We start from the raw sequence: 17660 nt of genomic DNA, 5'->3' as shown, positions 1-17660 counted from the left end.
ATAGTTATATAACCGCCATGCAATCTGTCCCACAGCATAAAAAAAACAATTTTAAAAAATCCATTAAATAATAAAGGTTTATATTTGCAACACAATCTCTTTGCTTTATTTAATTCTTTACAATACATGAAACCCAAGGAGGAAAACGTAGGAAGTAGTTCATTTTTTTTTTGCTTTTAATACATAAAGTGAGTGACAAAGACGAGCACACTAGACATGAGCGCAATTCATTGATTCACAACAAATCTTTATTTTACATCAAATACACTGGGATACAATATAAAACAAAATTCGTTAATATTGTTTCCACTGTATTAATTTTTCTTCTCAACGAGAATTACTGTGGAATCATTAAAATTCGTAGGGGCAAATTTTTGTGGATTGCTCCAATTTTATAGGTTCTTTGGGACGTAATTTCGTTTATTCTCGGATACTTACAAAAGGAAATATGACTTCACAGTTCTAATTCATTTATTCGTAGAGGATGTTAATCGTGGGTGAGCGGTGCCCACGAATTCCACAAAAATTGAGCCACCATGAAATCTAATAATTTCACATTATATATTCTCATTTAAAGTAAAATGTGTAAGTGGTATGAATATGAGTTTCATATAGTAATTTGTATTGGTCGCTTTATTTTAACAAATAACGAGAGAAAATTTATAGAAAAGGTACTTCATTAAAATTAAAAAAAAATAAGTCTATAAGTTTAACAAATTCCTAAACTGCTAAATAAAATTCCAAAAACTGCTTGTCGACTTAATCTCCTTATTAGGAAAACTTTCAACGTTTCCAAGCTATTGTGAATGTAGAGAAAAATTAGTTGATTAGTAAGCTAATTTTTCTTCTTTTAGGAATAGTGGTATCAGTCTAAAAACATTTGTTAACTCATAAGGTCAACCCAGCTTACAAAATGATTCAAAGTAGGCTAGAGATCCCCTCCCCCTTAAATAAACAAAAAAAAACCCACCCCATTCTCCAAACCAAAAAAAACAAAACACCAAAACACGCAGGTAAGTTAAGGCAATTCCGAGTTTAATGACGGTCGATATTACGGTTATTTCAAAAATTGTTTATTTTTATGAAAACAGTGCTGTCTATTAATTTTAAATGAATGTGTTCACCAAGATATCGTATTTCTACTTCAGAATCGAGTCGATCTTTGAAGATGCCTTACCATGGCATCACGTGACAGTTAAAAATAGATCACTTTTTTACCTTAACAAAAAATTAAAAAGTGTTACACTACCACGAAGTTCATTTTCATGTATGATATAATAATTCGATCGGAAATTAGTTCATGTTTACTAGTTTTACTGCTAGAATCAAATTGGTAATCGCATAAAATAAATATTGTCATTATTTTTTGGAAACATATTGTCCAAGGCAGAATTCCTAAATAACCAGTTCCACTTAGTTTATACAACAGGGATTCTTTCAGATAAGCCATCCAAAACGGACAGCCCACACCAAAACATGAAGAACATCCATGTAAGAAGCAACGGTGTGTATAAACTACTGACGGGCTTAAATGTATACAAAGCTGCACGACCAGATGCAGTCCCAACAAGATTTTTACAAGACTTTGCTTTGGAACTAGCACCAATCATGACCAAACTATTCAAACTTTCTCTTGATATTGGAAGTGCTAGACGACTGGAGAGAAGCATGCAAGTTATTGGAACATATAGTTCACAGCCAGATTATGGTTAATTATGACAGCAACTTTGTATAGGCAGACCGACAACACGGCTTCAGACAAAGACAATTATGTGAGTTGCAGCTATTTATTACAGTTGACGAGGTGGCCAAGTCAGAGGCCCTTGGAGATCAGGTAGACATTGTGCTGATTTTTCCAAGGCCTTGGACAAAGTGTCACATCAACGAATCCTACACAAACTCCACATTTATGGCGTTAGCAGAAACACATGGAACTGGGAAAAAGACTTCCTTGCAAAACGGACGCAGCAAGTCACCCTAGAGGGTCAATCATCTACCAGAGCTGATGTCATTTCGGCAGTCTCCAGGGGACGGTGATGGAACCATTACTATTTATCCTCTTTATTAACCTTCCGGAGTATACTTCATCAGATGTGAAACTAATCGCTGATGACTGCCTGTTCTATTAAAAAATCAACTCTATAGCAGATGCCGAGCAACTCCAGCGAGTTCTGAAGTCATTTAAGAAGTGGGGACGAGAATGGCAAAATGGATTTTCACCACCAGGCTGTGTAACATCGATGAAAGAAGAAGTACATTAGGAGGCCCTTGAAATACGCCGGCTGAGATCACGGCTTATCATGATGTACAAGATCAACAACGAACTAATCAATATCCCAGGAACATCGTACTTAACACCAATGGATAATTGGACAAGAGGCAGTTAATACTTAGCCATCAACTTATCGTGACGTGTATAAATTTTCCTTTTTCCAGAACCATCAGGAACTGGAACAGCCTGCCAGACCAAGTCAAAGAAGCCAGTACCATCGAGAGCTTTAAGAAGCAGCTAATTAACACCATGGCTGCCTCCTGCCATCCTTAGAAACTGTACAAAACTTCACTTTTTTATTCAGCTTTTATCTTGTAAATAAGAAGCTTTTAGCTGTTTTTGACGTGCTACTTACACTCGATATCGCGGTCAGCACAGGATAGGAAGAAGAAACCCTCTGAACTTCCTCAATTGCATTGAAAATACTGTGTATTTTTCATTTCTATTGACGTAGCCAAGGATTCTAGCAACATTTTTCAGGTATTCTAGGTCAAATACTTTTGATACTTGCCTAATTCATCTTACAAAATATTCGGGGTAGTGTTACACTTTTGCCTTTTTTGTACACAATGACAGAGGAAAGACCTGTCAAGCCATATAAATATCTATCTTTTTACCTCATATTACTCTCTGATAAAACAAATTATTCTTGCCTGTATTGTTCTGATTATATCCTAACTGACACTCATCTTAATTTTGGGTATCTTTTGAATAAGTCTTATTCCATCATTGGTTACACTGCATTCCCTACATTGATCTTCTCTATTAAAATGTTTGTGACGTTATCAATGATAATGATATGCAAAATAATCGAAGATATATTCAGTTAGAAGAGTTTCTATTGATGTTTTACGCCTGTAGTTGATATAATTTAGACTGGAGATAAGTTAAAATTGACAGGTTTTTTTTTTTTTATAAAATATGACATCATACTGCTTATTGATCATCATATTGATCAGAGGAATTTCTACTCAATTTATCACTGAGAATCGCCTTATCATAACTGTGCAAAAACAATCATTCAAACAAACAAAAACAAATTTAAAAAGAAAAACCAAACCACGTACATACAAAGTATTAAAACAAAATAACTAAATTCACATGTTGTTTAGATTCGGGCCACAAAAGATATTTTTAAACAAGGAAGGTTTTGACAGTGCCTCTGACAAAATCTCTACAAATCGGACATTTCCTCATGGCGGGGGCACAGTCCTCACAGCAGGTCAAGTGACCACACGGAAGGAAGGCAATCGACACATTCTTCTCTGTACATATCATACACATCAGCTGTCCCTTTAGATTCCGGTTTTCAAGCTCAAGTGAAGTTAATTCTACAAACACAAACTCTTAGCTATTAAGAAAACACTCTTTTTAAAATATATCTATTCACTTTTTTTCATATTTTTGGTCATTTTAAAGAAAATTAAAATTAAAATTGCCTAAAACTAAGTGAAATGAAAAAAGAAAATATGATTTCCTTTATCTTTGACAGAACACAAAACTCTAAATAAGATCTGAAATAATTTCCAAAGTAGAATAAATCTAATAAAACTAAAGAAGAACAAATAAAATGTTAAATAATAAAAAATCACGAGACAGCTGTCCTTTCATACATTGCAATTTGTTTTAAAATACATTATACACATAATTTTTTGTTATCAATAATACAATTTTCTTGTCAAATAATTTACCATCATCCTGTATGGTGTCTAAACAAGATGCTCCCATCTCAGAATTATCATCACCTACAAAAAGTTTGAAGTTTGAATTATCCCGACCTCTTTAAATGCAAAGTTTGTTTTCTTACTTATACATGTATAGGGTTAAATTTTATTTCACATCCTTTGTCTATGTTCGTTACATAACCCTGTAACTTGTATAAAATGCTGTAGAACATTAGTAACAATATCATGACAAAGATGATACTTTGCAAAACAAAAAATTACAGATTCAGATACAGCCAAAAAAGTGCTCCAGAGCATTGCATTATTTTATTTTTCATATCAACTGTACAAAAAAGAAAATATTCAAAAGTGATATAATAATAATCCTATAAAATAAATAAGGTTTACATCGAAAGTTGAGTTTCCTTTTTTTGTCTTTACTCTTGAAAACAATGCACAATATTCAGCACATTTTTACTAATTAAATCAATTGTGATATTATATTTCTCTCTATCAAGACATTTTACCGGAATATGTACCTGTTGTTTGCGGGACTTCCGTTGATCCTACATCAGTGTTAAGATCTCGCTCTTCCTTAACAGTTTGTTGTGATGAAGATAGCTCAAAAACAACTTCTAATATTTCCTGTGCCGATACCTTATGTTTTCCTGCCAATTGCATAATCAGATAAGATGATATGGAAAACATTTATAAGCACAATTAGATAAGAACAATACCATCATCAATGCATCTATTACACCAATATAATGCCTTCAAATAAAATACATAATGAGAATTTCTCTAAATAGAGTAAAACGATCGTTTACATTTTAAATATATACATCGCTTTTGCAAAAAAAAAAAAAAAATAAATAATAAGAATTTAAAATTGATGGATATACGATGAAACCTGTTGATTATGTTAAAGAATGATGGTCACAATTTCAATGATTTTTTTATTTTTCTAAAGTTATCATTTACAATGCTTTAGAAATGCATAAGTAATGAATAACCAAAATTTTAGTGTCAGTCGTAGAGTCAAAAGCAATATAGAGAGTTCACAACTCTTTTTAATGTAAACAAGGCTTGTGACGTTACACGGCTTATTTTGTGTGTTTATCCGTTTTTGTCAGTGTTGTGAAATTTGTGTATGTTCCGTTTATATCCGTATGTTGTGACTTGTGGAACTCAGTGTGTCTTGTGTGGTTCGTGAGGAAAACACAGTACAAACATCAGTCAATCTTTTTCATGTTTTAGACATTCAAAATGTTTACAAGAACATGGCCCTGAGTTGTGTTTAAATAACAAAGAACTGCGAGTCTTTTTTCTGCCTTATAACTCAAAGTTTAGAAGATTGGCACTCATTTTACTTGACTATTCGAAATGCTTTACTAAAGCACTGTTCATATTAAAAACGGAAAATATTTTTATACCAAAATTGTTATATCACTCATTTGAAGTTGGGGTATATTACATACCTCTGGGTAGGCGGGTCTTCATGGTATCAATGGCAGATCTGATGATTTCGTCAGTGTAGCCCATACGTTTGATACAGAGTACAGCTTCAGACTGCATCACTTTTTCTTCTTTGGCTTTTTTATCATCTTCTATTAGATTGCAACATTCATATTCAATTTCATTGTAATTCTACAGTATTGGAAATTATCATATATCAGCTTCGAATTAATAAAAATAAACGTCATGAACGGTATGAAATATTCTGATGGTGCTTATATTCTGACTTCTTGATTAAAAAATCATGTGTAATTAGAAGATGAATCATATTAAAAAAACAATTGGTTGTATGTATATAATTATGCGAAACAAAAGGAGTGTGCTATTTGTTAAAGTATTCTGTTAATAATCATTTCATTATTTTTCATTCTAACTCAATTTATCTTCTTTGAAAAAAACCCTCACGTTTCATCGAAAAAATACCTTTTGTGGGATTTTCCTGTCTTTCCTAAAGACAAAAGAGGCAAAGCTATGATTATATTTCAAAAGGATGATAACATTTCATATTAAAACAAGTACTTTAGATTTCTTATTTTTACTGACGTTTAACTTCGCGTTTCCGCTTTCTGTTCCAAAACCTTAGAACATAAATTCGCGCAAGCTAGTGATTCATCCTAATTTCTTGTAGTTCTCATCTCTCCCAAAATTATTGTGAGGTTTTAAAATCAGCTGGGGTGATTCTCGCAATTTAACGTGGATCATTATTCATCGTGTTAACTAAGGCATTTACATAAATAAAATTTTAATAAATATTGACTAACTCACCAATTCTGCAGCTCTCTGTAAAACTTGATCAATAAATCCTTGACCTTTGTTCTGTCTAACAAAAGCACATTTACTGAACCAACGCGCATGTTCAACCTGAAAATAATCAACTCATTTAAGGCCTTTTTTTTAAAATACCTTTTTAAGTTTATAGTTTTCTGACAATTGGGTTCCTTGGTGAAGAACATAAGCCACGACTTGTTTGTGAAAGGGATATATACTTCTTTGGATTTAAATGACCATTCACAAGCTTAAAAGAATTAACTCAATATCGTACAAAAATTGTATTAATACCTTCTTCGAAATATGACCCCTTGACTCTCATTCTTACAATAAATTCTACTCAGTTTTTTTTTATTTCTTCATTATTAGATAATCTAGACAATGAGATTTTTTTAAACACAACTCATCTTTTCTGAATTATCTCTAATATAAAACATTATTTTTTTTATTATTTTGTAAACTATCATTCTTACTATATTTATTTATAAAACAATAAGTGCCAATGTTGCTTTAATATTGGCCTAATTCAGAAAAATATATTGAGATATATAAAAATATATTACAGTAACACAAACCTACCGACGATAAGACGTTTAACAGATGAACGCGTTTAAATTAAAAATGCTCGTACTTATATTCGAATCAGGGGATTCAAAATATTGATTTCATAGAGAAAAAAATACTTATATTAATTTGTAGATTGACTCACGCATGGATCATCACCGGCCTCCCAATTTCTGAGTCCTCCGCCACAGAAAAAGCAACGTGCATAGTCTCCATATCCCGCATAGAAGAAACCAGCCAACGCCATGTCACGTGGTTTTTGGGTCATACTGGCTGGCCAATCAGAAAACGACTTAACTCTTTCAGATAGAATAGCATACGACGGGTATTTCGGGCGATCGAAGTTTATCCCCATAGGGTCTCTTTTCAGGGCTTCTAACTGAGCTCGCTTTGTGTCCTCCAATGAAGCCGCCGCTTGGTCTGTGCTTTCAGGAACACTCGTATTGCTTGAAGAACGCAGGTCTGACGTTGATGGAATAGCCGACGAATTTGAGTCAGACGACGATGCAACATTTTGTGCGGAAAGTCTTTCTGTTGTTAGATTTTCACCCTGACTGCGTGGAAACCGAGTGTTGTTCGTAGCATGATCACGATAAAACTGTAAATGGGTAATAGTATGGATATCAAAATAATGTGACTGGTTAAAGTTTCGATTCAAATATGTATTTGCATTAAAAGAACGTATTCTAAAATGATAAATTACTCCTATTCCAATGCAGAGGCAAACCATTTTAATACTGTTTTATTCGTTTTGTACATAAAAACACACACTTTGAAGTTATTTCGTGAACACGAACATTCATTTATATAAAAATTTGTAAGATTTCTGAAATTACATATCACTCAACCAAAACACATTTTCAAAAGAATGATTACCGTGTGACCAGTATTTTGACTTTCTTCGAATCTAACGCCATCAGTAGCAATGGAGGTCTCACGTGGTATCGGTATGTTATTTGACCGTAGGTTGACATAACTGTTATGATCAACAAAAAATAAACGTATATAGGAAGATTATGCTTTAGCAAAAGAATAGTTAAGAAATATATTTCGTTCATCGAAACATTCTATTTTGTTAAATGAGGAGTTCAGTTTCAAAACAATGCAGATATCTAATTACATGTGTATTTTTTTTTTAATCCGAACGTTATACCTGCAGTTCGCATCATGAAAGTTATCTGGGTCATCATTTCTCCTCCAGTTTTGATGCAGTCTTTGACAACTGAAACAAACAGTCTGGTCCCCCAGCCCAGTGCTATACCAACCACTTCTAGCAAGTCTCACTGCATGTACATCATCCGATTCAAAGCGTCCAAAAGAAGCCAGTCTCATCCATTCCGAATGGTAACTACGATCATCACGTGACGATTCAATAGAAATATGATTAAAAATAGATGACAATGTACCTGTGCTGTTCAATTGATCGGATGTGTGTGAATAAGGTGAGTGGTTTTCTTGCAAAACGTGACTGGTTGGAGTTACACTTTCCTGCTGTGGTAAATTTTGGGATGATTGTCTGGAGATTGCGGGACAACAAACAGAAAGGCTTTCTGTATTGTGATGTATGTTAGGGTAGCGTGGGCATATTCTTCTTAAAATTCTTCTTTTGTTATGTTTTAAACTTTTCCTCTCTTGTTTTTTAAAGAATCTTCTGACGTGCTTAGCAAACAATGCATGTCGTCGTCTTAATTTCTTTATCTTTAATGAGCATTCCTTTTCAGCCAGATAACGTGTTGTTGTTTTCATTGAGCCTGATGTTAGATGTCGTTCTTTTTCCAGAATTCTTCTTGACACTTCACTATCGCAATTTCCCAAAACATCTTTTACGAAATGGGATTCATCGTTTTCTACAGGAGTCAGTGATTTACGCAGTTTTGAAGAATAAACTTCGTTAATAGTTGTATAGGATACAGGTAACAGTGAAGACCAATATTCTCCATTTTTTGTAGAACTTTGGAAACTCATCGATGACTTAAATGTTTCATCATGTGTAATCATTCCAAACGAGTTCGATTGTGTTTCAGCAAAACTGTCGTCAGGAAACACAGAAACATTTTGATTCATTATTTCCCAATGCTTCTTGCTATCATTTACAATTAATTTATCATTTATTGTTTCTTGCATTGAAAATCTGGTTTTTGTATTGGAATTTGTTTCATCGTCGTTGTTTTCAACCATAAACGCGTTGTTTTCCTCTTGTTCATGGAATGACTTGACACTTGTTTCTTCACTTTCATCATCATCTGAAGGCAATACAGATGAGGATAATAAAACATGTTCCTTATTTTGACCAAATACACGTTTTACGGATGTCGTATCTGTTTTTATTCTAGCTTGATGTATCAAAGGACAATGTGTCTCTTTTTCTTCTTCAGCATATTTAGCCTGTAATCTTTGACAAGTAATATGATGGTTTCCATAGGTATCGCTATTAACAGCTAATTGTGAAGATTTAGTCAGGTCACAATCTAATTCCTTCACCACACTTTTACTACCGGCCATTTCAGTTGCTTTAGCCTCGTGTTTCGATTGCGTCTTCATATTTACACACCCTCTTTGACAATGACTAGAATCCCCGCTCAGATTCATTATTTGATTGGTAACAAATGTGAATATCGGTTTTACTTTCAATTTATACCCAAGAAGGCTGGCAAAAACGATATAGAAATTCGTTAAGCAATGAGAAAATAGATCAAAAGATGTAAACAAAAAATCAAGATCAGGTTATCTTATTATTTTAGCCAATGCCAATTGATTATTAAGTGTTTAATTAAGGGTTCTTTTTCATTTAGAAGAAACCAAATTAAAAAAAAAAAGATCAAGCAGTTCTTATATATAGTTATAGTATAAGAAAAACATTTTTAAGTCAAATTGATGCGATAAACCGAACTGTTTTACTTACAAAATGTGGATCAATGCAAATTCAAGGTATATAATTATACTGAATACGTTCCATATATCAATATATCCTGAAAATAAAGAAAAAATTATGTGAATATTATAACTGGCAATAATCGTATATTCCTAGGATAAAATATGGCTGAAAAAGTACTTACTCGACGTGTGTTCGTGGTTTTCTCCGTAAAATAATTCAAAAGTTTGAGCATATTTGTAATTTCTTGTGTTATAAATTGTAGACGTTGATCGATTATAAAAGGACTCGTGAATAAAGTCACCAATGAAATATTGGCATGTTTCAAAATAAAGTAATATTGAACTAAACATCTCATTGACAGATGATAGAATGGACGTCGAGCTGTTAAAAGATAATGCTGCGTTTTCCCTCACATTGTGCTCCTCGTTACTCCTGATTATTCTTCCAACACTACAATGGGTTTTAATCAATTCGGCATTTTTGTTGGTTGAATCGACTAGGTGTTGACAGTTAGATAAAACTTCGGGACTAATGCTAAGATTGTTTATATTTTTCTTTCCAGTCCGCCTTTTCTTCAGTACCTTAATATCAAAAAAGATAAAGATTAATCAGTCTTTTGAAATCTGTTGTCTTTACATTTTATCATGAAATACGAAACCGCCTTATCGTCTCCTTAAAGATAAGTTTATTTTTTAGAATGATGTCAAACTATTATACACACATGTGATTTCCCTCCAACGCTGAATTCTGCGAACCTTTTGCAACACTCTGTTGATATACCTAAAACGATTTTCTAATCATTTTTACTTAATATAATGGATTTTTTTTTTTTTAGAAATGGTTAATGTTTATAGAATGCATGCGCATTTAATTCCGTTTGTTTAAAGTTTATCACTTATTTAGGATTAAAAACATTAAGTGTTCTTTTTGGGGTATTTTTCAATTTTTATTGTTCAGAATTGAAATAGAATATTAAATTAAATGTTCACTATTGGTTTTTGCTAAAGAAAACATTCAGCGACGAAAATATGGAAACCAATTTAAGCATGGTAATATCATCATACAACTGCACATTATGATATCGACAAAACAGTAAATGTTATGCTTATTATAATATATTGCAATAATAATATTCACTTAATCATATTAACTTCTTAATTCCTTATCAAAAATAAAAAAGGTTCCACACTTACCAACTGTTAAAATGATGGTTCTGAAAAGATCATTTGTACAGAAAATTATTATTTGTATTCCTTAATTATACACATATCTTAAAAAAATTAACTAGTCTGGTAATAATAAATGATGCAATATTATTTTTAATATGAGGTCTTTTCTAAATTGTGATAATGATGTTGAACTGTTAAGATTCTTTGATACTGTCACATAAGACACTTACATGTTCCATTTGCTAACCATACCCTTCTTTAACTTATCTTCTGTACTCCAAAAACGTCTTTGTTCTTGTCTAATTGTGTCAAAATATAGGAAGTGTGATTTTATATGAAAGTTTGCGTGAGTATAAATCCCAGAATGAAAATTATCACTGTATTCCTTCTTAAACACATTGTAAAAATCAATGTTCACACTTGGATCAATTGAACAACTCTGACATTTTTCACTGTTTATGTATAATTCTCTTACACAATTATAACTTTCCCAATCGTCGGCACATAAACGTCCTACATAGCACACGTATTTATTTAAAACAGCTGATTTAGGGGCTTTTGTTTTGTTAATACAGATATGATTCCAAAATATGTCTTCAAAATCCCAGTAATATCGCATACATCTGATCGTTCTCCAACTTGTCAACAGGTCAATAAGATATTCACTTTGTTTAAACGTATCGATAGTGGCTCTTTTCCTGTTCATAACGTTTAGCGATGTCATATCGTCAATCGCTATGTATGAATGTTCTTTGTTTTTTTGAAAACTTGTATAATTATAATGTTCATTGTAGTATTCAAAACTAGAATGAAAGGAAAAAACGCCACCGCCCTCCTTAAAAGCGATGCTGCCATGTGTTTCTATTTCATTCTCTGGAAAATAGCCACATAATACGCTTAGTAGTCAGTTTACATTTCCTAAAAATGTAAAATTAAATCATATATTGATCAATGGTAGTTATAAAAATTTACAAAGATGTACGCACCCAATTCTTGAGAAAGATGAACCAATGTTTTAAACGTAGATATTGATGTTGGTTGTCTTCTCCTTTTAAATAATACTCTAGATCTTTAAAAATCAATGGTTATCATAATAGAAAATGAATTCATATCAGTGCAAATTTATTTTTACATGTACTTATGCTTTAATAATGAAATATGATCATTATACGAGATTATGTTTCATAATAAAACTAACCTGAAATCTCCAATTATATTTTTTTCAGGACTGGAATCGTGAATAAAGAATTCGTCAAGGAAATCATTCAGAATATGATACATAACTCTGTGAGCGTGATATTCGTTCACTAAAATTCGAGTGAAAACCGTTTCCAGACTCCAATGAGGCATCCAACGCAATGGGTTTGGAAATGTTGGAAATGTCCATTCCATTCCATATAGAACTAAAGAAGTTTAAATACACTGTGTTGCTTATACTTTGAGAAGGTTTCTTATAAAATTGAATTGATAGATAAATAATTTAAAAAAGCTTTATATAAATTATCATTTTACCGGAATTTGGGACTCTATACAAATGTTCAGCTTTACCATAACCATTGTTTGGCATGTCAGGAGGCTGTGGAGATGAAATCAGAAATCAAACCAATGATCTAATATTGGTATATATAACTTAATTCTTTTTGTAACGCACTTTCTGATTGGCTAAAAAGTTTACTATATTGTCGAAAGAAAATTGCCTACGTAATAATAAGACCAAAGCGTAAACTGCCCCAAACCATTTTATGTCGTATAAAACTAATAAATATTGAATTCATTCCTTTAACAAATCACAGTGATCATCACACGGGCTTATGGTGTTACAGCTGAACTTTAAAATATTATAAACACAGATAAATGGGTATAGTTAATACTCTGAGCAAATTGACTTTATCTAATGAATAAATGAATAAAACATAAATGTTAAACAGCAGTGTTAAAATGTTCACCAAGATCATATCATAGTTGGTCATGTGATTAAATTCCTTAAAGTCCTTCATCTTCTGAGAAGATTTGATCACATTTCAATCAAGGCCATATACATATATATCCCAATGAACTTTCTTATCTTTGTTTGAATTTAATTTTGAAAGGCAAACAATGACTTGGAATTATTTAGCCATTCGGGCTTAACGAGATTTGGTCAATCAAGTTTAACGTAACAACTTTACTTACCCCTGCTAGGATAATGCTATTAATCATAATAATCATGACCCAAATCATTTTACATCACATTCAGTCATCTGCCGTAGTGATTTTGGTGTAGTTTTGCAGTGGATCTATAAATAGAATCTTACGTTATCAAATCAAAGTACTGAAGTACTGTTGGGAGTTGATTTTATTGATTATTATCAATTTTAGAATCAAAGATATGTTATTTTGCATGGCAAGTAGTTTTTAATCTGTATTTGAATTACGCACATTTTTATACTATGAATTCTCGAACTTTTCCGACAAGAATTTCGAGAAAACCCCATATGAATCATGATGTGTAATATTTAAAGGTAGAATTAATTCCATCAAACTGTGTATTAGTAATCGAATTTTTTAGAACTAAAAATTGTACACGTCTGGATCCGAAAAAGATTAAACTCTAATCTCGTTCAACCAGGACGCTCGGCTGTCTCCGTTAATCTCCGACTACCAAGAGAGACTCTCTGCTTGTCGGAGATTTACGGAGACAGCCGAGCGTCTGGTTGAACGAGACTATATTGAACTCTGGCTTAGGAATACATACGACAACAAAAAAATAAATGAATTGTTCGCACTATATAAATTTTCAAATAATCTACAAATCTACAATCTACAAATACGTTTCCTTGAAAAACAATGGTACAGCATACAGTACACCGAATTTATCTATTATTTTCAAGATCTAAGTCTTGTCAGCGGTGATGAATTGTGCTTAGGTCCAAACACTGTTTCATTTTCGGTTTGCCAGAGTAACTGCATAGGAGAGTTGATAAAATCAACTCCCAAAAATGCATTGTCCTAAATTTAGCACCTTAATCAACACGACTCACAAAGAAATGATTTTTCTTATTTATAGAAGCTAATTTATTACTCATTTGCTTAAGATGGGACACCTCAGTATTGTACATTGCTGCTACCTAACAGTGTTGAGCAACGGGTTGGAACGCTGACTTCGAATTTGTAAATCGAGAGTTCGAATCTCTCTTGGGCTTTTAAAATCTTAGCTACTCTAAAGTTTTAAAACATATTTGTTTGTCAAATATTGGAAAATGCTGCACCTGTGAATGTAATTTGATCACAGTGTACTTTTCGACAGGTGCAAATACTAAAGCGTGATCTTACCTACATGTATTTTCATTTTTACTTTTCAATTTTTGTTTACCTCAATAGCCCTTATAAGGAGAATCTTTTGATAACGTAGTAAATGTATATCGGGCCATACCTTAAAAGGGAATATTAAACAATATCAGTTTTAATGCGATAACAATACCAGGAAATCACTGTTCGATAACGGAGATTCATGCATGGTCGAAATGCTCGGTTGACTCTTAAATGCAACCGTAACCACAAGTTAATGCAGCGCATTGTCTACACTGTTAGGAACAAGGCATGACTACAGCGATGGTATATGGCGATTATGAATCAAAGTGTTTGACAAAAACAGGTTTGTGTTATTTTTGCACATACATGTTCAATTCATTTCACGGGAAATTTGCTAAATAAAAAAAAAATGTCACAGAAAATCACATAACGATGCAGCACATTCCTTTACGAGCACAAACAAGAACTTTTTATTGCGCATGCGGCAAATTTCATATCCACTTTCGCACTTCATAACACAAGAAAGTGTTTGAATTTCGTGGTGGTTTGTTTTTTTTCGTGAAAATAATTTTTTTCTGCTTATCAAGCACATCTCTATATTTAATGAGCACTCTTAGTGATTGAATGAATACGACACGGGATCCTCCAAGTCCCATTAATCTCATACATTAGTTTATATGAGGCATACTGGTGTTATATATGTAGTACTATGATGACATTGACAGTGTTTGGAAGTATGGGTGAATGATGTGACAACAATTTTTGTCAAGAAGTCTTATAATATTTCTTCACCAAAAAGAGAGACTTTTAAAAACGATTATATCAGTTGTGTTTGAATACACTCAGGTGCCAAAAGTATGTATTTTTTTCTTTTTCCCTATATAATTCTTAATATCTTAAATAAAATTTCTTAAATAAAAGACTTATTTTAAAAAAAAGAAAAGTTTTTCTGCTCTTATTTTTTGTTGGATTTTGAAGAAATTTATATTGATTATTAAAGGAGATCCAATTTGCACTTTTTGACATACATTGAAATAGATTTTGAACAACTCATTTGTAAAAGTTGATGTTTCAAACACAACAAAAAAGATATTTTTAAGATCTCTACTATATATATCTATTGCAATATGTGAGCAGAAAAATCTTTCTTTGGATTGTGAATACAAAATCTAAGGAACTGGAGGTTGGAAAAATATTTAAAAATGATGCCAAAAAAGGGGGTGGGGGAGAGAAATTCTGAAATTATCAATCCAAGTCTTTTGAAAATTGGTCCATTTGGTAACTTTTTAAGATCAATATATTCTATGTAAGTATCAATGATTTATAAAAGGGTCTGGCCACGCATAGGGACCGATTTTCTTTATATTTCATACATAAACACGTCTAGGTCTAAAACTCAAAAAGACACTTATAGTTGGGTGATGTGATGGTTGCTATGGTAACCGAGGCTAAAGATGGAAAATAGCAAACGTACCTATTTTAGAGGCATTATATTAGTAGGTTTTGCCCACTAATGTAAACAAATCTTTGTTCTATTGTCAATTCTTATTTCATGGAAGAAAACTGATTAAGAAACTGATATTTTTGAAATGTTACCATGGAAGCCGTTAGAATTTTTTGAAATTAGTATTTTGTATTTTTTTATAAGCTGAAATGGTAAATTATTTATTGTTTATATCCTTATCAATGTCCATGCAATATACATTTCAGTTATGAAAATTGACACCCGTTGCTATGGCGACAAGGCAAGAAAACAGAAAAAACTGAAAAATTGAAGATGCTATTGATATGCTGTAATTCCTCATTTTAGAAATGTTTAGCAAGTGTTTGTTGGAACTTGTAAAGTTTTGCCTACGTTTTTATTTTATACCACAAAAAAAAACTTTAAAAAAAATCAACAAAGAAGTGTTGTTGCTAAGGAAATTAAAGTTGCGTAAAAAATCACACGGAAAATCTTAATTTTTGAAAAGTCCATAGCAACGGCAATATTTTTTAACAAATGCCAGATTTTTTTTCAAGTTGTTTTAAGAAATGAAGATAATAATTTTTCTATTGATCGACGTATCAAAGAAAAAATTGACCGGAAAACTGCGTAGCGCATTGATGAAAAACGAAGTGTTTTGTTTATTTTTGAAGGTTAAACTTTCAAGTTTTTATATTCACAAGTTTGCATTTTGTTTGCTGACAATAAAACAGACACAACTTTACATTTTGTTGACAGTGTTTATCTTGGAAATTCCCGTTCTATAAATAGTGTTAGATCAGAGCAGTTGAGAAAAGTAGATCCGGCGAAAATTTTATTGATGCAGGTATCAAAGAAATTTTTCAACCAATCAGAAGCGCCGATATCTCATCAAACGAATAAATATTAAATGATTTTAAATTCATGAAATACTTGATATTTTCTCACCCATTAATATAAGTTATCTATACTTTTTTATACGAGTAATACCCTTTCAAATATGCCCTAAAATATTAGAATATACCCTATTTTTTAGCTGTTACCATAGCAACGGTTCTCAATTGTTATTTATAAATTCTTAATTGCACAATCATAATAGTATTCATACCAAAAAGTTCAAGATTTGCATTTTTTATTTAAATTAAATGAAGAAATCATATTTTGATTCTGCGGTCGATCACAGTTTTGTCCATATGAGGCATCCGGCAAATGTTATAATTTGCGCACGCATTGCGCCTTGCACTACTTTATTTAAAATGATTCTTAAGGATAATTTTAGGCATATAAATGCAAGGAATTGAAAAAATAACACCAAGGAGTTGATGGCTTGTGTTTAATGTCGGTTGGATAGCGAAATAAAAAAAATCTAGAAAACTCGTTGCCAGTATATAACTTCAATTTCACTCCTCATTTCCTTATTTTCATATCATTGTTTACATACTCCCAAAAAAGTGGAGGGGGGGGGGGGCAACTCTTTGATAATTCAATTTTTTATTTCTTGTTAATTTTATAAAATTTGTTGCTGCGAGAAAAAATGGGGGGAGAGGGGTAGATCCCCCCTGATGCTACGTGCCTGAGATAATGCTGCATGAAAATTTGAAGCTGCATGGGAGTAAAAAACTTCCTACAATATGTCTCATTTAAAAGTAATATTGAAATAAAGAGTAATACTTTACAGAAATATGGTTTTAAAAAGTCCAAATTTCATCAACCATAATTAATATATAAAAAAAATCAACACAATCAGCTTAAAAAACATTAAATAAATGAAATATCTTACCCTGCTGTTGGCTTTTATACACCCAGTTTTAGTGCTTAATATAGATCTGGTATTTTTCTGACGTGTTTTTATTTTTAGATACGAAACTGAAAGTGTACAAATCAATGCGCATGTTTTATCATACCCCAATCGTAATAACTACTCGACCATTTCTGATGGCGAACAATATTTTTAAAAAGATTATAAATGAATTTCGCCAGCAGAAATGGCCGAGTAGTTACCATTGTATCACACCCCAGTCGCAACCTCTCGGGCCGGATAATGTTTTACCCACTATATAGTTAGGTGCGTTCAGAGTTG

At 32.2% G+C, this 17660-nt stretch overlaps 1 protein-coding gene across 3 annotated transcripts; it reads right to left on the bottom strand.

Annotated features, from left to right (window-relative positions):
• Window positions 1–230: 230 nt before the first annotated feature.
• Window positions 231–17428, bottom strand: LOC105335294 (uncharacterized). Of its 3 annotated transcripts, none has more exons than XM_066070858.1 (19): window positions 17361–17428; window positions 13000–13103; window positions 12340–12403; window positions 12026–12230; window positions 11814–11896; window positions 11058–11700; window positions 10852–10871; window positions 10380–10438; window positions 9840–10239; window positions 9686–9752; window positions 7937–9430; window positions 7660–7759; window positions 6929–7381; window positions 6217–6312; window positions 5875–5899; window positions 5415–5543; window positions 4476–4604; window positions 3964–4017; window positions 231–3603 (listed from the first exon to the last, which is right to left on the bottom strand). In XM_066070858.1, the coding sequence occupies exons 2-19, from the start codon at window positions 13045–13047 to the stop codon at window positions 3407–3409; spliced, it is 4266 nt and encodes a 1421-aa protein (XP_065926930.1). In that variant the 5' UTR covers window positions 13048–13103; window positions 17361–17428; the 3' UTR covers window positions 231–3406. The 3 variants fall into 3 exon arrangements, with proteins under 3 accessions (XP_065926930.1, XP_065926931.1, XP_065926932.1); XM_066070859.1 differs by having other exon boundaries at window positions 11814–11875; XM_066070860.1 differs by lacking the exons at window positions 12026–12230; window positions 12340–12403; window positions 13000–13103; window positions 17361–17428 and having other exon boundaries at window positions 11058–11126.
• Window positions 17429–17660: the final 232 nt, after the last annotated feature.

The sequence above is a fragment of the Magallana gigas genome, chromosome 9 (genome assembly GCF_963853765.1).
Source record: "Magallana gigas chromosome 9, xbMagGiga1.1, whole genome shotgun sequence".
NCBI classification, from domain to species: domain Eukaryota; kingdom Metazoa; phylum Mollusca; class Bivalvia; order Ostreida; family Ostreidae; genus Magallana; species Magallana gigas.
This window is presented reverse-complemented; position numbering and strand designations above follow the sequence as displayed.